The sequence below is a fragment of the Haliotis asinina genome, chromosome 8 (genome assembly GCF_037392515.1).
Source record: "Haliotis asinina isolate JCU_RB_2024 chromosome 8, JCU_Hal_asi_v2, whole genome shotgun sequence".
NCBI classification, from domain to species: Eukaryota; Metazoa; Mollusca; class Gastropoda; order Lepetellida; family Haliotidae; genus Haliotis; species Haliotis asinina.
The window spans coordinates 54,025,855-54,048,146 of record NC_090287.1 but is presented as its reverse complement, the minus strand read 5'-3'; the positions used below and the strand labels follow the sequence as shown (position 1 = coordinate 54,048,146).

The window sequence follows — 22,292 nt, the reverse complement described above, 5'->3', positions numbered from 1 at the left end:
ACATAAGAGCACTTTTTCAGTTTCATTTATCTGGATAAGTTTCAATACTTACAAGTCTGATATCCTGTGTAAATCTTGATTCAACTGCCCTCAGAAGCTCCCTGAATCTTTGAATCCCTTTGTCTAGTTGCCTAAAAATACAAACACTTAAGTTCAATTGTTTCCTGAATGAACAATACAAAATAACTAAAGGCATCAAAAGCACTCACTACTTTTAAATATACGACATGCTTAACAACAAAGCAAGTAATCATCTTTCTGGATCCAAGCATATTCTCATTTTAAGAGCCATTTGTCAATTCAACCTACTTGAATTTAGGTTCTGAAATTCTAATATACATATCATAACAGTCATTTAAGCATTTCTTTTCTTTCCAAATGAAGTGTTCATAGATGAAACTTGTCAAACAATGACTTTTCAAAATTGTTTCAAGAGGGTGACCAAAGTGCAAAAACGATAGGGCCGCTAGGACTCGGTTTGATTCATCAAAAATCATATCAGAGACCTTAGTTTCAACTTTGATAATCTTCTTCACTATTTTGAGTTGATATTTGTGTGCTGCTCTGTGATTAAACATCAAATTTTATTTCTTTGAAAAAAGTTACATAATTTACATTCATGATTTCCTCGGCAAAATCTTGAAAAATGTTTTCAAAATAATATGTTTTGTTAAATAACCTCTGGGAGATAAATAAAATCTGATGTTTTTGACTTACATGTAGAATCAACTAAAAAATCATCAAATCTAGGGTCAAATATTGAAAACTGAAATAAATCAAGGTCAAGGTGAATTTGTTGCAGCCCTAGAAAACAGGTTTGCTTGCCATAACAGTATTGTCAGAATATCTGTGTAAAGTATGTGTGCATGAAAACAGAGAACATTTACCAAAATCATGATGTTTTAGCATTTTTATATCTCCCTGGCATGTACTGTGGGGGGATATAGTCGATGCCTCATCTGTCTGTCCATTGTCTGTCTGTAATCATTTTGTTTCTGGAGCATGACTAAAAAAACATTTACCGGTATCATGATGTTTAACATTTTTATATCTCCCTGGCATGTACTGTGGGGGGATATAGTCGAGGCCTCATCTGTCTGTCCATTGTCTGTCCATCCATCCGTCCGTCTGTAATCATTTTGTTTCTGGAGCATGACTAAAAAACTGTTAAATATTTTTAGACCAAAATTGGTAGATATAATAAGCTGAACCTAAGGTTGTGCCATTTGATATCTACAGATTTTTGGCCTTTTTATTTTTTTCATGGAAACATTTTGGTCTTAGTCTAATGGGAGGGGTTGACTTCGTTTCCGGACAATAACTCAAAAACTGTTCAATAGTTTTCTGCAAAACTAGGTAGATATATCAGTCAGAACTTAAAGTTGTGCCTTTTGCTATTTATGTGGTTTTGTGACTTATTTGTTTCTCAGTTTCAGACTTAGTCTCTGAAGTGAGGTGTGTTTGGTTTCCGGAGCACAACTCAAAATTTCTTAGTATCTTTCAGCAAAACTTGGCAGATATGTGAGGCAGACCTCAAAGTGGTGCCTTTTGCTATTTACAGATTTTTGTCATTTTTTTTCCCCATTTTCCATGGAAACGATTCAGACTCAGTCTCAAAATGGAGGAATGGGCTTCCTTCCCAGAGCACAAATCAAAAACTTAATATCTTTCCGCAAAACTTGACAGGCATGTGAGGCAGACCTCAAAGTAGTCTATTTTGCTATCTACAGATTTGGGGTGATTTATCATTTTCTGGGTTCAATGAAATCAATAGGGACTTAGTCTCAAAAGGGAGGAAAGGGGTTAGTTTCCAGAGCACAACTCAAAAACTTTTTAATATCTGTCAGCAAAACTTGGCAGATATGTGAGTGGTGCCTTTTGCTATTTACAGATTTTCGTCATTTTGTTTATCTCGGTTTCCATGGAAATGATTCAGAGTTTGTCTCAAAATGGAAAGGTGGGCTCCATTTCCTGAGCACAACTTGAAAAACATTTGATACCTTTCAACAGAACTTGGCAAATATATGAGGCAGATCTTGAAGTGGTGCATTTTGCTTTTACTGATATTTGGGGATATGTCATCATCTGATGACTCTTGTTTACGCAGCCAACACCATGGCAATGGAGTACATACCCTCTTTTAATATACAAAATGGGAGACTCCTGAATAGCTTGTTCCAGTAGACAACAGACTGTTTCATCTGGAGACAGCTGTCCCTGACTTCCCCCTGGGTTCATGCCACCCTGAGAACGGTCTCTCTCTTGCAGGTAAATCAAAGCCAGATCACCAGCCTTCTCAAAACAAGAAATGATTTTGTCTTCTCTTTCTGCAGCCTTGTATTTGCTAGTTGTTGGTGGAGCCATCTTTTCCAAGCACATTCCTAATATATAAACACAACTAGCTAATTTTGTCTCACAGAGTACAAACTGTTAAGCTAGTGAGGAAAGTGGATTCAAATGCTTTGAACAAAGCTAAATACTACACAGGGGTTTTATACAACTGTCATCAACATTAAAGCCATAGGACCTGGTTATCCTGCCTCTATGAAGCCACCTCACATTTCCTGCATAAGTGCAACAATAAAATCTGAACATCAGTCAACAAATGTTGTCTACAGATTAAGAATCCAACCATGTCATTTTGGTGAAAAGGCAAACTACTCAACATGGAGTACTGATATTGGCAATACTGCAAAGTTAGAATTACATTTCTTACATCGTAAAGCACAGGCAAACTGTAGCTCAAGTGGGGTTGCGCAGCGTAGAGAAAATGACCAGTCTTCGTATATGCGAGCGAAGCGAGCAAAGGTTGGCAACACACTTCCCTCGCTTCGGTTCAAAAAGTATTTTTCGTTTCAACATAAAATATTGCCACCATCAAAGGTATGCTCCCATTTCCTCACTAGGTTGTGCTCTTCGATTTCCAACCCCATATTTAATAATTACTCACGTGAAATATGTTTTATTCAACATTTTAAACGCCACTCGTGGTATTCAGTTCGTTCTTCGCCTCCATTACCCCTGCCAGCTTCCGGCTCAACGGAGTGAAGGAACAAGAATAAGCAGAAATTATTAAGATATATCATATTGCCCAAGTTTATCATGATTCTGTTGGAATGTATTTGTCTCAAGTGTCGGCGTTGTTGTTAGATCTTTTGTAACATTTATTCTACAATAAACACACTTCTGACGTAGTAGGCGTACGAAGCATGGGAGGTAACTCTTTATGTATTTCATACGGAATAATAACTTGTTTCTTCACTGCTTTGAACCGGAAGCTGGCAGGGGTAATGGAGGCGAAGAACGGTCTGATGTACCATGAGTGGCGCTTAAAATGTTGAATAAAACATATTTCACGTGAGTAATTGTTAAATATGGAGTTGGAAGTCTGAGATCACAACCTAGTGAGGAATTTGGAGTGTACCTTTGATGGTGGCGATATTTTATGTTGACACGAAAAATACTTTTTGAACCAAAGCGAGGGAAGTGTGTTGCCAACCTTTGCTCGCTTTGCTCGCATATATGAAGACTGGTCATATTCTCTACGCTGCGCAACCCCACTTGAGCTACAGTTTGCCTGTGCATAAAGATATATATGAGAATGTTATATCAGTTGGCAATATTAAAGCTTGTAACTGTTTGATCCTTCAAGTCATCTCTATTGTCATGAACTGGGAATTTATTTTCACGGGGAATCAACACAGAATCATATCTATTTAGCAAGCAGAACGAAATTACCTCTGATAGCAAATGATTCCGCATACATATGAATGAGTCTGTTTGCACAGGAATGGTATGTAACTGAGTCCAGACCAGCTTTATCCAGGAGTTCATATGCTGTTTGGTAGTTGCCTCGACAAAAGTTCAACTTTGCAAGTAGAAGCTGAGCTTGTTGGCCAATCTGAAGCAAAAATATAGCCTCTCATTATAGACATTATTGCCTTCATGATTCATTCATTCATGTTTCATTATATATCAATGAATATTATCAATATTATTACATAAAAGACACCCCTACTAATAATTGACAATGCTGATCTGACAAAGTGTTATGAAACATAGCTTTTCAATCCTTGAGCCTTTAGACATAGAAATTAAAGCACAAGAGCAAGGTTCAATGTTTCTTAATATCATATATATATAATGCAATAATTACCTCATATAATGAGTCAAAATACCTTTGATTTTCTTTGTGAAAGATTAGCAAGTTGATCTTCCACATCTGCTAAACTGCTCTTAGCCTTTGTAATATTCCTCTCTGTTGGGGGATGCTCTTCTGCATATTCTTCCAATACACTTTCTGCTATGACTAAATTAACAAAGTCTCCTGCAAGAGATGAATCTACTTAACACCATTGTCCTTGATCTTGAAGAAAGACAACAATGCAGAGAGACAGCACCATATACTGAAAATAACTCATGTCTGAACATGTTGCAGTTTGTATTCTTAAACATATTACAAATGTAAAAGGAATAGGTAAGCATGAAAATTCATAAGCCGCTCAAAAGATTAAAAGGATAAATATAAGTGTAGAAAATAGTGACATAAAAAAGTCAAATAACTTGAAAAGTTTAAAGACAAACTGCCACCATACTGATAACATACCATGTGGTAAGAATCCATCGCTTTCCAAAACAGAATCATCTAATAAGCAAACAAATGTTTCAGTGAATTCAGTCAATAATCCTTTGACTCCTCCTCATAACTTGAGATATGGGCATTGATAGTGTTCATTATCTCCATGAAAAAATATTCTATCATCAACATGATAAATGAAAAATTAAAACTTTGAAAACATTATTTTCCTTCGCACCACAGTTTTGGCACTACTGACAATTTTGGTGTTTGACTGATCATTTGTCTTTCTCCCAGATTGGTGATCCACAGGTATTTGACAGGTATTTTTCAGCTTTAAGCGCTCTTTACAATATACAAGCCAATCAGTTCCAAACGTTGTCACAGGTATAACAAGATGATGTTCTTGTGTCCTTTTGCAGATCCTACTATGCATAAACATGTGAAGGTCCACTGTCGGCCAATGAAGTGCAACACATATTGTGTATATTACCTTAATGTAAGTTACCATTCATTACATAAAACAAAACTATAAAATTTGTGCAACAACCTGAGCACTTCCTTGTGTTGAGAGCCAAGTGAGTACATTGCCTGTGTTTGATTTTCAATGAGAAAATATCCTAAAACATGATAAACTCTTGGAACCAAACACTTTCCATTTGCATATTAGTCCTTGTACACGTCAGCTGTACAGCTCCATCTGTGTTACTACCAAAGCTCTACTGCAGTACAGAGAACTAACAATATAGTCACTGTAAAGTTATACTGTCATGTACACCATTGTTGAAGTTGTAACATCTCAATATGATTATGCAAAATGTAAGAAAGACACATCAGAATGCTTACCTTAGGACCAGCTGTATTATTTCAGAATATGTGAGTTTGCTTACAATCAAGAGAAAAGATTGGTTATAAGTCTGAATCAGCAGTGTGCACCCTTGGTTAGTTGAGCAGGTTCTTATCTCACAGAAAGGGCAACCAGAGACGAATTAGCTCGTTTTACACTTTACTGTCTTCAAATTAGAACGGAAGACATACAAATACCACGATTGCTTGAGCAGAATACAACTAATTCTACATTCCACTCTTGTGTCAGCATGACAGGTTCTTGAACTTGTGCAAAGTCACCGACAGCAAAATGTGCATGTGTGTGCAAGCATAACGTTTCATTTACTGGGATAAGAATAGGTTTGTCACTAATGAACGGAGCTTCATTGTACAAAATGCATGGATACCTAATATATTGCATTATACCTACTCTACACAACCAAGGTCTCCTTATGTGATGGGAGTGTAACATTACTAACATTACAATCCTTGCCACAAGGAAATGGTCTGATCGTGGCATTATTATTATGTTCATTAGGGAGACAGACTGACAAAACGCGTCGTAAGTAAGACCTACCTAAATCCGGTGTCTTCTGAGACAACTGTCTAGCTAATTCCTTAGTTCTTGTCCAGTTTGCTTCGCCCCTGTACTTCTCAATTTCCGACTCAAATCTCTGAGCTTTTGCTTTCGACGCCATGACACCGGAAGATGGTCGTCTGCTAATAGTCTCAAAAACAATTGGATATTTCAAGAAGACACATTATTGTCTGAAAATATATCAGTAAGTAGTAGTAAATCGACCTTGTTAATATTTATGTAGTATAAGATAGTAACTTACAGACTCATCTGATGTCATCTCGCGTACGAAAATGTGTGATTGCCACTTCTAGATTAGAGATTAAGACCACCATGCATTCCCCACGTGTCTTCCTTTTTGAGGTCCGCCATAGCCACAATCAGGTGTGCTGTTGAGATTTAGCGTAAATTGTTAGCTGCTGGCTTCATGTGATCAAATAACACAAAAATTTAAAATCCCTGTTTTACACAAACATATAATTATTCATATTATGAGAATAATATTAGATTATAAGTGAAAAAATGTAGGTTTCTAAGTCTACACACTGCAGCTATGTGTATGTTCTCCATGTCAAAACTCAATGTATCACTTGCTCACCAACGGTGTATTACCTATACCGAAACACTGTACCCATTGCAATGAAGAAGATGACTATCCTTAGAACTTGGTTTTCCTTAAACCTTTAAGGAAATAAGCACGACCATCTTGCACAAGGTCTGAGTTGATAGTGAATCTTTCTATAGACACGCATGATTGTTTGTACAAAATTTCTGTCATAAAATACTGCACCTATCACATCACTGTCACTTAATCCTTCAGTGTGTGTTTATTTTTTGAAAATTCAGCATTGTATGATTACCCTCAAGCTGCATTTGTTAAACTAAGGAGTAACACTGACTCTAGGATAGCAATTGTATAATCATGTTTATGGTTTTAAGTTTTTTGTACTCATTTTGTTCACAGGTGGCACAATGCAGATATTTGTGAAGACCCTCACGGGCAAGACCATCACTCTTGAGGTGATTAAAGGAAAGATTCCAGGCCATAACCCACACGGTTGATTTTAGTCATTCTATGCTGAAGAATATGGGCCTCTGTTTTTTTTATTAAAAGCCTAAACCGTAACAGTAAACCTAACATAAATCCCCGAAATAATCCTAATAAATGGATTAAATTTCAAGCGAGGGAACTCTTACTGACTAAACACATGCCAAGACAATTTTACCATTTCAGTGATTTCATGTGCATCGAAGTTGTGACTATTAGGCAAAGTGTTCGCCTGTGGTTAAGGCATTCATTCATCACTCCAAAGACCGTATGTTCCATTCCTCACATGAGTACAGTGTGTGAAGCCCATTTCTCTAGTCCTTGATGTTGCTGGAATATTGCTAAAAGCAGAATGAACCTGAACTCACACGCTTGTTATGTGAATATCTGAGTATTGTCTCTCTGCAAAATTGGCCAATATTGTTTCTCATTTAATTACCTTTGTGGTAAATAAATGCCCCATATATAATTGGTGAATAATCTGTCCACTGAGTCAGTACTTATTCTTTAAACTCGCTTATGTTTAATGTCTTCTGTTAAGAAAACGTTCCATTATCTTTTCAGGTCGAACCCAGCGATACTATAGAAAATGTCAAAGCTAAGATTCAAGACAAAGAGGGTATGTTTAGTTCAGAAGATCATTCCCCCTTTTTGCAATTGGATATTACTGTTGCAGTTTCTGAATTTGATAACTGGCCCATAAAGACTGGCTGTAGAATAGGTCTTCAGCAACCCATGCTTGCCACAAAAGGGCGACTGTGCTTGTCATAAGAGGCAGTTAACTGGATCTGGTGGTCAGGATACCTGACTTGGTTAATTTTCTTTAAGGTTTTGTGTTTGTTCCTTATTTATAGTCCAGTCGAATCAGAATATCTCTATCTTGTATGATATACTTGAATTTTAATCAAGCTCTACACTGACTGCAAGGTGAAAGAAAAGATTTGATGGCAGAGTCCAGATTTTAGCTGTCTCATTACAAATATTGCAGAACTTTCAGCATTTGAGAAATGAGGTTTATGTTTCTAGATGAGTAATCCAAGGTCATTTTTCATAATTGGAATGTATCTTTTCATCATACCCCTTGCAGTAGTACTATTAGTTTGGACTGCTTCTGTGGCATAGTGGTGAGAGTATCCACCCAGAGGGAAAGGTTTCAGGTTTAATCTGTGGCCATGTCATACCAAAAGATATCTAAGTGAAAAAGCACTATAAACCTAGCTTAAGTCTGTGCTTGTTAGGGACAGTAAATCTTAAACCTCACTTCACAATTCTATTAAGACAAGAATAACTAGTAGACTTTATATATTTCTTGCACTTGGACTGTAGCCTTCCTGCATGTTTCATCCGTGTAGGTCCCTGGGTAGAATAAGCCTTCATCAACCCATGCTTGCCTTAAAAGGCAACTATGCTTGTCGTAAGAGGTGACTGACGTAATCGGGTGGTCAGGCTCACTGAAGTGGTTGACACGTCATTTGTTCCGAGTTGTGCAGATCAATGCTCATGTTGTTGGTCACTGGATTGTCTGATCCAGACTTGATCATTTACAGACCGCCGCCATATATCTGGAATGTTGCTGAGTGCAGCGTAAAACTAAACTCACTCACTTCTGCATGTTTTAGGTTACTTAGGTAAATGAGTACTGAAAGGGATTCGACTGATTATTGGTGTTGAAAAGATGTGATTGTGTATCTACAGTAACCTGTTTTTGTTGATTAGTAATAGAAATTTAGGAATTGTTCATGACAAGACATACAATTCCAGCTGTCATATTCTTTATACTACTGCTTCATGCTGGTCTAGATTAATTGGTCTCAGTAGAATTTCAATATCTTGTTACTTATTTATTTTACCACTTTTCTGCCTATAGGAAGACCTTTATGTAATGCAAGAAGGATGACATACCGAAAAGGAAAAGAACTGCTTGTACTGTTACAGTGTTTGAAAGTTTGCCATGATGAGAGACACTTAGGACACCGCTGATATCATGACTGATACTCCAAGTTGCCCTATCTCTGAGCTGCTTTCTGTTATTGTTTATTTTATAGAAGGAATTCTAGCACAAGGAAAACACTTGGGGTTTTTCTAGTCTTTCCCATGCCGCATAAACAGTTTAATGTTATCAATAATTTTCTTGTTTGAAAGAAAGAAAAAAAAATCTCAATGTTCTGACAAGAAGTGACCTGTGAAGGTCCTAGTTTAGAATAGGCCTTCAGCAACCCATGCTTCCTAGAAAGGCAACTATGCTTGTCGTAAGAGGCAACTAACAGGATCAGGTGGTCAGACTCACTGACTTGGTTGATACATGTCATCGGTTCGCAGTTGTGCAGCTCCATGATCATGTTGTTGGTCACAGGATTGTCTGGTCCAGACTTGATTATTTACAGACCGCCCCCTTATGGCTGGAATATTGATGAGAGTGGCATAATTTAAGGGAGATGACATCATTTTCAAGATAAGTAGAGTCACTCTCCAGATGATACTATGAAACATAACAGGATATGTAGTTGTTAGATTCAGAATCGTTGTCCACATGGAGTATGTGCATGTATTAGGATGTCTGCTTTTTATGGATTTTGATGATACTTTAGTTTAAGTTCTTGATTTCTAAGCCTTGGTTAAAGTGGTCATAGTGCTTTTGCAGCTTCACATTTGTTGGACTGCTGGTATAATATATTATATTTTGGATTACACTTTCTCAAGTTCTAGTATGTTTGTTAAATGGAAGACCCATCCAGGATTCAAACCCACACTCACTATTGGTCAGGTTCAGATTTAAGTATTCAAGCTGGCTTTGTGATGTCACAAAACAATTCACACAGATCTTTGAGGGTGGTGGGTTAGCATAGTGGTTTGAAAGCATGCTCTTGTCATGCTGAAGAACTGGGTTCAATCATCACATGGGAAAGATGTGTGAAAACCATTTGCTGTGTTGCATGCAGTGACATTGCTGGAATATTGCTTTAAGAAGTGTAAAACTTAAAACTCGCATATACATTAAGATTGCCTAGTGTATCAGTGTGTATATCAAATCTTTATATGTTCTCTAGTAGTTTTGGTGAGAACGGTGAAATAATGTAGACAATGGAGGATGTGGAATCGCTGTGATGAGAGAAACTTAGGACACCGCTGAAATCATCATGAATGATAGTCTGTTGCCCTATCTCTGAGCTCGTGTTTCATTGTGTGTTATGTCTTTAGTGATTGGGGTTTTTTTAACAATATTTCCAATGATGCAGTACCATTTTGTTTTATATTGTTAAAATGCTAAGATTTAAGTGGTTTGAAAAATGTCAGTGACACAAGTGTTTTAACAATGTAATAATTTGTAACAATTTTTGATACTTTTAACACATCAGCAAGTATTTTGAGCCAGATGGCAACAAAACTTAAAAATACACGAAGTAGGTCATGTTCTCCACATTAATGTGGAAACAAAATACCAAACATAGCACATTTTCTTGTTTATAAGTTTGTTAGGCTTCTGCTTTGGCTTCAGGCACAGTTGATACATGACCAGCTATCTCATGGGCTTATACACATAATAGCTTGTGTTCTCATAAACAAATTTTACAAAATTTGTACATGATCACAAAGCCACATTTGCAGTGGTACCTTGTTAGGCACTGGACACCATCTCGGTTCACATTAAGTAATATCCTCACACCTTGGCAAGGGTACAGGTCTCTCAGTGTGAAATGTTTCCATAATCTTCAGTAATCAGTATAGAGCCTTTATTGAAATTTGGTGAAACTTTCCAAACAGAATTTCTGGGGAGTGCCTTGCTGAGATTGAAGGTCATGGGTATTGATCTGGAAGTGCTTGGTTGAGGTACTAGATTTATGGGACTTTCACAAGGGTTTTACTGTGTTTCACTTAAGAGGTCTATTGTCACCTGATGTGTTAAAGTTTACATGGTTTGTGAAAGATTTGGGGTATTTAGGGAATGGGCTACATCTATGAATATGTTAAGTTGCTGTGATGAGAGAAACTTAGGACACCGCTGAAATCATCATGAATGATAGTCTATGTTGCCCTATCTCTGAGCTGCTTATATTTTGTTTCATTTTGTGTTGCACTGTGCAGGTTTGGTGATCGGACCCATGTTGTACATTTATATGGGTTTTGGTCATGTTTTTCAAAAGTGAACCACTATTGTAACATGTCATATTTGGAATTACACTTGCTCAGGTTCAAGTTATTTTGTTAAGTCCCATGCAGGTTTCAGATCGACATTCTTACTAGTGGTCACATTTAACCAAGGTATGTTGACAAAGTGATACTTGTGATGATCTCAAAACGATTGACTCACACCTGTAACATCATCAGTGATTGTCCAGTATGTCATACATGTCAATCAGGCTAGCTATTCTTGAAACGTTCGTAGCCCTACGAACTTCTTAAGCCCAATAACACATAGACTACAATCAAAGTTAAGAATTCTTAGGGCTACGAATGTTTCAATAATAAGGGCCCAGATCTTTATGTGTACCCTAGTATTTGTGAGAATGGTGGAATAAGGCTAGAGATTACAGATGTACTGTCACCAATCTTACGTTGTTGAGTTGCTATGATGAGAGAAACTTAGGACACCGCTGAAATCATCGTGAATGATAATGTACGTTGCCTTATCTCTGAGCTACTTTTGTTAAATGATGTAATGAAAACTTTGCCTACATTCTGTTTCACAAGTAAACTTTAAGGGAATGGTTGGGAATGTATTCTCTCAATTTGACTTTTTCTTTCTAACTTGCCACTGCATGTGAAAAATCTTGTACATGTTTTGTGGCTAGTGAAGAGCTTGAATCTTTGCATAGTTCTTGTTGTGGTAGGAGCTGAAACAATCCATGGTATGGTCAGTCATGTCCTTAAAACTAACCACACTGTAAATGTTATATCTGAAGATATTCGAGGAAGTGGTTTGCATGAAACATATATTCTATGTATTGGTGATGAATTACAATTTTGAAATGTTGATGCTTGAAGTAGCTATGATGAGAAACACTTAGGACACCGCTGACTTCAACTGAGTGAGAAAACATGTTGCCCTTAACTCTGAGCTACTTCTAGGTCTTGATGTTTAATGTTTATGTATGAAATTTATACATGATTTTCTTGATCAAGTGGTAGCCTAATGGTTATGACATTGAACTGTTACACTGAAGACCTGGGTTCAATTCCCTTCATTGGTAAAGTATGTGAAGCTCATTTCTGGTGTCCCCAACAGTGATATCGATGGAATATTGCTAAAAAATTGCAAGAGAAACAACTTGCCTTTATCTAGTCTTGTGGATTAGTGTTTGTTGGGACATAAAGTATTTCAACATGTTGTTGCAGGAATATTAAATTGTGTTTCAGGTATCCCCCCAGACCAGCAGAGACTGATCTTTGCCGGCAAGCAGCTGGAAGACGGCCGTACTCTCTCGGACTACAACATCCAAAAGGAGTCCACCCTTCATCTTGTGCTCCGCCTGAGAGGAGGAGCCAAAAAGAGGAAGAAGAAGAATTACACCACCCCAAAGAAGAACAAGCACAAGAAGAAGAAGGTCAAGCTTGCTGTGCTCAAGTACTACAAGGTAACACTTGGCAGATGAGAAAACTACTATTTTTACAGAATTTAGAATCTTGTTTACAAACTAATCCCTTACAATCTTAGAAATTTTAAACATTGAGTGTACATCCTGTGTTTTGAGGCCTTTTCAAAACCCATCCCTGTTATAACTGAATATTCCCCAAACCAGTAGGAAACACAGTGCAAGGTGTGAGTGTTACTTCCTTTCACATGGTTGATTTCCTCATTTGACAGTTGACCCGTGAAAGTCTCGGGGTAGAATAGGCCTTCAGCAACCCATGCTTGCCATAAAAGGCGACTAAGCTTGTCGTAAGAGGCGACTAACGAGATCGGGTGGTCAGTCTCGCTGACTTGGTTGACGCATGTCATCGGTTCCCCATTGCGCAGATCGATACTCATGTTGTTGGTCACTGGATTGTCTGGTCCAGACCCAATTATTTACAGACTGCCGCCATATAGCTGGAATATTGCTGAGTGCGGTGTAAAACTAAATTCACTCAATCTCTCGCTCATTTGACAGTTAAACAGTTTGTCATCAGACATATCTCCTGGACCATGCTTGATTTCAATATTTTTTTTTACATTGCTGTTCCAAATTGTCTTGACATAACTCATTGAATATCTGTTTCCAGGTAGACGAAAACGGCAAAATCACACGCCTGCGAAGAGAATGTCCCAACGAGGAGTGTGGGGCTGGAGTATTCATGGCTTCCCACTTCGATAGACAGTACTGCGGGAAGTGCTGCCTCACATATGTATTTAATAAGCCAGAAGAGAAGGCATAAAGAGTGAATAAACATCCTTGGGGAAGCTTGTGTTAGTTGCTATCTATGATCATATTCTAACCGAGGAGCAGCCGTCAATATAGTCTAGTCATGCTTGAAATATAACAGATCACTTGGTGCTTTGCAGTGGGCCAAACGAACCAAACGTGTTTGGTTTAGTCCGATACACTAAAATAGCACTGGGTAGCTAATTGCAGTTGTGCAACAAACAGTAAATTTTGTCTTTGTATCGTCAGCAAATGCACAGATCATTTTTAGATGTACGATTGGAAAGGTTGTGACATGGAAACTGGTCTTGGACAATTTGTTAACATGGAAATATTGGCAGAGTTTTTAATTTCATGAAATTTCACTTAAAAACTTAATCTACAGAAATGGATCACAATTTCAACATTGTCGCTAACAGTTAAAATTATTGTGGCAGTGACTGTTGCACTTCAGCTTGGCTTGAATCATTTACACCTGTTAGATGCTTGCTGTGTCTAGAGCAGTCACACCTCATAAACACATGTCCACCACAAGTTGATGAAATGAAATTTCATCAAATGACTAAAGTAGAGTGATTGTTACACAAAATGAGGCTAAATGGCTGACCCTCTTAATCATTTCACAAAATGACTGAAATTTTTTGTCATTTCATGAAATGATGGATATCACTATCTGACTGTAACATGTATGGATGGAAAAAGTGGCTCCATCAGTTTTCAAGGCACTGGTTTGGGTAAATCACATATCTGTACTTTGCTAAATCCTGTATTGTAGGGAGGATTGCAAAGTTTGGGGTATCTCCTTCAGACAAAATGACATCCTCAAAGCCACAGCCTGTTTCCAAGGAAACCGCAAAAAGAAATTGATAAAAGTCATACCTGGATCTAATTCTCACAAGGCGCATCTAGGAATCATGCTTTACAAGTACCAAGTTTGATGAAACTAGCATGTATAGTTTGGAAGATCTGCTCCAGACAAGGTGACATCCTCAACATCAGTCATAATCACAGCCTAAGTCATGTTTCCATGGAAACCACAAAAAATAAAGTTAATATCTGGGTGTAAACTTCAAAAGGCACAACTAGGGATCATGCTTGTTACTTATACAGAGTTGGATGAAGCTTGCATGTATAGTTTAGGAGACCTGTATTGACAGGAAGACATCCTCATAGTCATAGCCAGAGTCATGTTTCCATGGAAATCGTGAAAAAAAAATTCATATCTGGGTCCAATAGTTTAGGAGATATCCTTCGGTCAGAGTATTGTGGATGCATAGATTGCAAGGGATAACAAAAGTTCACTTAAGTTGGGACATTCACCATAAGAGATCTCTACCTCTCCTCAGATGAGATACAGTGAAAGACAGCAATAACTTTAAAATACTTCAAATTTATTCATTAATATGTAAAACTTACAACTTCACAAATAACAATGAATGTCATACCTCTGCCTTTTATTACTGTAAAGTGTAATTTATGGAAGACGTCAAGAAGTAAAAACATGAAAACTCCCACAACAAAAACATCTTGAAATAATATGGTAAAGCCTACCATGTTCACATCAGCTTCTGTCAGCAAGCAACTTGCTCAACAGATCTCCCTTCAAATACACACACACTAGGTCAACTGATGCAGTTTGTTAACAATACCACAGCTGCAAAACTCGTGACACATTGTCGTGTTGGTTACTTTCAAGGTACATTTCTTCTTTCCAGCATGTAAGCATCCTCGATATCTCCAGGGTATACGTTCCGAGAAGTCTCCACTATACCCTGGACGCATCTACGGCTCTGCCCGATAAATTTATTACCTCCCTTTGCTGGCTCCGCCTTCTCACAGTAGCCAATCAGCTAGGCCGCCGTTATAACCGAGCTTGCCAGTGTCAACAAAGGTAGCAGTCGCAACTGCGAAGGTTTGCTCGCAGTGCGTTCCAGATTTTACGGAAATCATACAAACAAATTGACAGGTCCGAAACATTAAAACAACATATGCTAGAACACCTTCTACCTCTTCCAGAGAACCTCTGCATGGTTTCTGTTGCCAAGTATAATCGGTTAGATAATTAAAAAAACGAAAGTGAGTAGTGATTGGTTCGCTTAACTTCCCAGCGTAGACTCCTGACTAGATCAAAAGACGGTCAAGGGAGGTAATAAATTTATCTGGCAGAGCCGTAGATGTATCCAGGGTATAGTGGAGACTTATCGGAACGTATACCCTGGAGATATCGAGGATGGCATGTAAGATGATCATCTGAAATCCATCAGGGATTCTGGCAGTCCCAGAAAATCATATTCACATCCCTCAAATAGCTGTTAGCAATTACTGATAGCCATAATTACACAGACTATTTCACCTAATTTGAACGTCTAAACCATGATGGAAAATACCCACGCAAGACCATGGAGAAGTATCTCCTACATTGAAGATTGAAGAAACACAAATCACCTTGTTAACGTTTTTGCTAGATCTTATTCCTGGCAAACTTGGAGAGTTAACATCTTGGATATCATATCAAATGGACACATTATGTTTGCAATCAAAATAGCCATTGCACTGCCCAAAAAGCAAAACAAACCCTTTTCTGTAAGTAGAGAGGACTTTGTTAGTAAACTAACAATTCTGAAATAAGATCTGCACAAGGTTAAAACTGAGTTGAGTATCCAATAACTGAATGTATGGATGTATATTGTTTTATCGAATTGTAAAGTTTTTGTAAGACACATCCTCAATTGTCCTTTCATTTGAGAAGTCGCATCGGGTGATAGTTGACATGGGACTTCCAACACTGCTCAACCAATGTTTCCTGCGAGAGAAGAAAGTCATTAATGTGGCAGGTTTTTACGAAAAGATATTACTTAATCAGAATATTCTGAGACAATTCAACTAAAAAATGCCTAAAGTTTCTGACTGTACAATGATCACAACAGTCTTGACAGAGACTGAATATCGCAAAACCATAAAACAATTCTTACATGAAGTCAATATTTTTCTTCGGACCCTGAATCTGCCCAGTGACTGTTCCTTGATAAGTATTCTTCACCCAACCAACACAACCGTTCTCTGTTGATGTTCTTCGAGTACCCTGTTTGAAACATATGAAAAACTATTATTAATGAGAGTACATTTTGTCATATTCATATATTATAACATGTAAATGAGAGAGGTTGGCAATTTCTGGTTATTACTTGATTTATGTTTTCTTCCATTTTTCCTAAATTTCAAGGAAAAGTCTGTTAAGCGAATATTGTGACACATCCATCATGCTTCTTGTTGCTGATTGGGTTGAAGTGGAGTAAAACTATACTCACTCACTTATTTACAGACTGCTGCCATATAGCTGGACTATTGCCACTCACTCACTCACTCACACTCAGCATGAATAAGTGAGTGAGTATAGTTTTACTCCACTTTTAGCAGTATTCCAGCAATATCATGGCAGGGGACACCAGAAATCTGCTTCACAGAATGTACCCATATGGGGAATCGAACATGGGTCTTAAGCATGATAAGTGAATGCTTTAACCCCCACCCCCCGACGTTGAGCAGTTTCATGGCTATATAAAGGTGGGTTGAAAAAATTAGGTCAGACCAGACCATCCAGAGTCATAATGAGCATTACACATTTGCGATATGATGACCGACATCAACCCAATCAGTGAGTGAGTGAGTTTAGTTTTACGCCGCACTCAGCAATATTCCAGCTATATGGCAGCGGTCTGTAAATAATAGTCTGGACCAGACAATCCAGTGATCAACAACATGAGCATCAATCCACACAATTGGGAACCGATGACTTGTCAACCAAGTCAGCAAACCTGACAAGCATAGTCACCTTTTATGGCAAGCATGGGTTGCTGAAGGCCTATTCTACCCCGGGACCTTCACAGGTCGAAAAACAACTAAAACCCTCAAAAGGCACATCAACATGATATGGAGAGGCATGGGTTGAGTATGGTGTGAAACAACAAACAAAAAACATTACACCTGCTCATAAAGGAAACACTGCATGGTGCCCACTTGTTCAAAACTACATCTCAATTCAGATTTTGAAAAACATGACAAACCCAGAAAATTCTACCAAATATGTTCTTTGTAAGTCATGTCTGATACACAAAAGTCCTTTCACCAATATACATGATGATACTTACATCACGGAAAAATACACCTGAAATAAAAGGAAAATGTTCTTTTGAGCAATGATGAAATACCAATAGACATTCATCACTACATGACTAAATGAGATATACCCATCTTAGTTGTACAGAAAAGAAAATCAGGAAGGTTCTGTTCAAAGTTTAAAGGAAGAATTACACATATTTGCAGTCAGACTACCCATTCATGTTTTATGTCAGTCACTTCAATTCTTGCACATACACAACTTAATCAGGTTGTTTTAAACAAAACAACTAACATTTAAACATGCATCAATCCACTTAATGAATGAAATCTAGCATATAGATATTAAGGTCTTGGGCAACATACATGCAAGCTTCTATATGTTTTCTCCTAACCAACAAAAGTATCTAAAATGAAAATGGGTATCTCAGCACCAGCATTTAAAAGTGATTGAGGTTGTTTGGATTAAAGCAAACACTTGTAGTTGATTATAGTTTTGAAACAAAACGTACTGAGAATCCAGTGAGGATTTTGAGTAATCACATGACTAACTTGATAGCCGAGTTGTTTCTAAATCTTGTATCAAACAAGATCGACACTGTTCTTTCATAGCGATAATTGATTATGTGCCCTGGTCAGATATGTCAATTTTCAGATAACTCCATATTTTTTTTGTATTTTTTTGGTCCCATGACAACACTGCTTGACTGTCTGTCTGTGTCTGTGCGTGTGACTCTGTGACTCTGTGTGTGTGTGTGTGTGTGTGTGTGTGTGGGGGGGGGGGGGGGGGGGTGTGTGTGGAAATTTTTCATCTGTATTGGCTACTTTCTTGTCTTCTGTTGTCCAAGTCTATATTATCAGTATCCAAATCTGAACAAATTAACTAAGAACTGAATACATCAGCTACAAATTTAATAAATTTAGCCTAACACATGCAATTCACATCATTGTAATTATCAAAGCCCTACAATTCTTGTAACAAATAACATGAGTGTATATTTGGTATGACACACGTACATGGAGACTTTATTCATACATCTTGTTTTCTCAGCAAACATTTCACTGAATGTATTATTTAGTCTTCATAAATGTCCTGTGACAATACATCATGTGGGTTTGAGGGGAATTGTGATTGTATGTACTTTTCTAGCATTTCCCAGTAAATATATTTCAAATGCAGAATACAGGAACTCAGGTTTACCTTCCTTTAAATACATTTTGGGGGATGACAAAGAGATTACTTGCTTATTGTTACAAACGTAACCAGTATTTAACGACTACAGAAAATATCAAAGTATTTGCCAATGGTGATGATATGTACATGGTCACAAGAGATTTTATTCAAATGGGCACATCCTATTGTGAAATTCAGAACAAAAATATTGCATGAAAAATTCTTGACCTTGCACGGTGCCATGGACCTCAAAATCAACTGATATTTTCCTTGCATCAGACATTTTGGTTCTGAGGCCTAGAAAGATCGCTACAAAAATGACACCAATGACAGTGCAAATGTAAACACAAGACATCAGTTGAGTCCCTTTGTAACATTAGAGTGGCTTCCCTTTACTGAAATCTTACGTCCGCTTTGGTTGGACAAAGTTTTAGGCATTGTTCATATTTCGGCCAATGAAAGTAGATTACACAGGCTAAAGCTGACATAGCAAAATGGCCGCTTTCCAGATTTGCTGGTCATGTTGGTGACTTTGCGAAGTAACATCAATCGATTACCAAAATGTCGACACGGAAGGACGTGCTGGGGTTTGAGCCTCAGAAGGAATCGATCTACAACCAACTTCTACCATACAGCGAGAAAATTGATGCAGAAACGACAGAATTTCTAGCACAGATCAAAGGAAATTTGGGAAGAGCTGTTCAACTGAGAGACGTGAAATATGGAGCCAGCCACTGGATTGGTCAACTTTCCAGGTATTTTATGATAAAAATTTTATGGACTGCTATCTAATTAGTTTTACATTAAAAATACCAACTTATCGAATTTTCTTTGAATCACGATTGTTCCGTTAATGTTAACCACTGTAATGTTTCGCTTCAACAATTTAACGTCAGATATATCCCATCTGAGCAGCTGTATAACACGATTGTTCACATATGTGACTGTTCACGTATGGTTCAAAAGTATATCTGATTGAAGCAGTTATTGACAGTCAGACTGTTACACTAGAAACGGGTTGAATCAAACTGCCACGCCCAAATTTGTTATAACATCATAAGACTAGGAGCACTTTAAGTTTTGAGATGGCCACAGAGAACACTCATCATGATCATTGTATGACGGAGAAGTCAGGAAAAAAACTAGTAACAAGTAATTGAAAGAGTTTTGGGAATTTAAAGACTGATAGTTAGGAATGTCTCCACGTTCACCACTGTTCACCATTAATTTTATGATTTTGCTCATAGTAGTGTAAAGGGCTAAGAAGCATAGCTGCAATAACTTGTGGCTTAACGTAGGTTTAAGGCAGTCTACTTTCAAAGTCTGTTTGAAAGAGAGCCCACTGTCTAACTAGCCATGCACAGAGGGCAATACTCAGACATTGACACAATTCCAATTTTTTTATTGTGAGTTATGAGTAATTACATTGTGTATTGGCTTTGTAGTAGACTAGGAGTTGTAATTTAGAAAATCCAAACACTCTATGTCATGTTGATATAGGCAGTGTGTAAAACTTGTGAAAAACTTGAAGGTCAAGTGCATCTTTTCCTAAAAGACTGAAATGTATTTACACCCTTACACATGTGGCTGTGTGGTGAACAAAGTAGCTCTGGCCCAAATATTTGTTAAAGAGGATAAACCTTTTACTCCCAAGATTCAATTTCAGTTGCATCGAGAATGATGCAGTATATAACAATATGACTGCAGTGATGGATCTTGGCACTAGGACAGGGATTAGGAAAGAGAACTTTTACGATGGGCCATTTTCAGGATTGTTAGCCCTTTTCTGAATTTAGAATGGGCCACTGCCCTTGTAACAAAATTTTAATGGGCCATTTTAATGAGCCATTTTTCATTCTAATGTGCAAAATGGCCCATTTCCCATTGCTTGTAAGCATCCAGCAAAATCTAAAATATCCACTGAATGTCATTATCGAGGACCTTATGTATCCACCTTGAGTATATACTTAGTTGTTATACATCTTAGATCTTAGAGTAAACCTGTTTATATGACACTTCTCACCAACGTCACAGTGTGGTTTATTTATCACTTCAATTGATGCATTTTGTGACAGTGTTGAAAAACCTGCAGTTTTTTAAAGAATTTTATTTATTATTTTTTTATTGTTTTCCATGACTTTGTTATAAAGAATACATGCTACATAAAGAAAACATGCTTTGTTTTGTGTCCCCATATGCTTTACGTTAAACATTGACATGAACAGCATTCTTTAACTGTCAATCTTATTGTTGACAAACTCGGACCTGTTGGCATCTGTAGCTATATGTTTATGTTGGACACCTGACATAGCAAGGCAACCATTCTATCATACAGAAGCTTTTTCTACTTTGTCAAATATGGTATCTGTTACTAAGTTTGTAACTGAGTTTGGATACCATCAGATTGCGTATTGCCAGTTCACAATATGGGAATAAAGAAAAAATATATATGCTCAAGTTTATTATTTCTATTGAAGCAAACCCTTTATCTGTTTTAACCCTCTTAACAATCAATGAATCAGATTGCTCAACCATATCTGTATGTATTATTGTGAAAATGAATTCAGTGTAAGAGTAATATTGCATTGTTTACATCTCCACAAGTGAAGCGGAACTGTTTCATCAAATTCCTCTCATGTCACTGAATGGGGTGCATCCTACATAAAGTGTAATTGTATTCCACAATTAATAATATACTGAAACTTACTCATCTTCATGAATGTGGAAGCATTTGTACAGTAGCTTTAGCCATTGATTTCCCATATCTGAATCACCTATAGATGTGTTGTGTTAAAATACCTATCACAATGAAAATGATGGAGGAACTACTCTACATCATAAAGTCATTAATAGAAAAAAAATGTGTTTACTTTTTACGTCACGAAGAGGGTAAGTTATGAAGTTATGTATGGCACTGTTGACTGCATACCTTCCTCTGGATGTTTTACTCCTTTATTCTGTTAAGAGAACTGTGAATTTGACACAAAACCTTAAACAACTTGATAGTATTTGCCAATGATGATACTGTTGAAGTCTGTCTGCTAAATAAGGCTCTAGACAACAAATAAACACACACACACACACACACACACACACACACACACACACACACACACACACACACACACACACACACACACACACACACACACACACACACACACACACACACACACAAAAACAAAAACAAAAACAAAAACAAACAAAAAAAAACAAACAAACCCTTATTTATTTATATATATAGTTAGTTAGTTTTGTTTAGTTTAGATCAACTAATACCCCATTCAGCAAACCTTTCATCAGTATCCCATGTGAGATAAATGATTGCTTCATATTACAATATATTGTAGCACTTTTATTGGGAGCAATATTCATCCAAAGAGTGATCATAACCCGGATGTCAGTATTAATCATTAGGCCGTAGGTGCATACCTGATGAGTTAGTTTCCTGTCACCTGTCATGACAGCAGACTAATCAGGCATTGGTCAGTGATCATATGATAGCACAAAAATGGCTGAACATCTGGTGCTGACAAGGTAAAATAGGGACCATCTCAACCAATAAGTTTGCATTAAGTGTATATTACGAGTAGTCTCAATAACGACGGGTATATGTACTCTGTCCTTTATGT

General features: G+C 37.3%; 4 protein-coding genes across 4 annotated transcripts in view; 2 read left to right on the top strand and 2 right to left on the bottom strand.

Annotated features, from left to right (window-relative positions):
• The window catches only part of LOC137294205 (tetratricopeptide repeat protein 7B-like), a 28,403-nt gene extending 22,294 nt beyond the window's left edge, over positions 1-6,109 (bottom strand). Inside the window, exons 1-5 of the mRNA XM_067825202.1 lie at positions 5,982-6,109; positions 4,179-4,327; positions 3,739-3,901; positions 2,135-2,381; positions 53-131 (exon numbers count right to left, since the gene is read on the bottom strand). Of these exons, the coding sequence (XP_067681303.1) occupies positions 53-131; positions 2,135-2,381; positions 3,739-3,901; positions 4,179-4,327; positions 5,982-6,102 (759 nt within the window). The 5' untranslated portion in view covers positions 6,103-6,109. The remainder of the gene's footprint in view (positions 1-52; positions 132-2,134; positions 2,382-3,738; positions 3,902-4,178; positions 4,328-5,981) is intronic.
• A 205-nt stretch (positions 6,110-6,314) lies between these two features.
• Positions 6,315-13,408, top strand: LOC137293446 (ubiquitin-ribosomal protein eS31 fusion protein). The gene is made up of 5 exons (XM_067823983.1): positions 6,315-6,365; positions 6,946-7,001; positions 7,594-7,648; positions 12,385-12,602; positions 13,231-13,408. Exons 2-5 carry the CDS (start codon positions 6,954-6,956, stop codon positions 13,381-13,383), a joined length of 474 nt encoding a protein of 157 aa, XP_067680084.1. The 5' UTR covers positions 6,315-6,365; positions 6,946-6,953; the 3' UTR covers positions 13,384-13,408.
• Positions 13,409-14,744: 1,336 nt separating this feature from the next.
• Positions 14,745-19,022, bottom strand: LOC137294114 (acylphosphatase-2-like). Its single transcript, XM_067825070.1, has 4 exons — positions 18,889-19,022; positions 17,519-17,535; positions 16,343-16,452; positions 14,745-16,173 (listed from the first exon to the last, which is right to left on the bottom strand). The coding sequence occupies exons 1-4, from the start codon at positions 19,013-19,015 to the stop codon at positions 16,062-16,064; spliced, it is 366 nt and encodes a 121-aa protein (XP_067681171.1). The 5' UTR covers positions 19,016-19,022; the 3' UTR covers positions 14,745-16,061.
• Positions 19,023-19,145: 123 nt separating this feature from the next.
• LOC137293736 (proteasome activator complex subunit 4-like) overlaps positions 19,146-22,292 on the top strand; it is a 52,938-nt gene continuing 49,791 nt past the window's right edge. Inside the window, exon 1 of the mRNA XM_067824448.1 lies at positions 19,146-19,415. Coding sequence (XP_067680549.1) covers positions 19,222-19,415 — 194 coding nt within the window. The 5' untranslated portion in view covers positions 19,146-19,221. The remainder of the gene's footprint in view (positions 19,416-22,292) is intronic.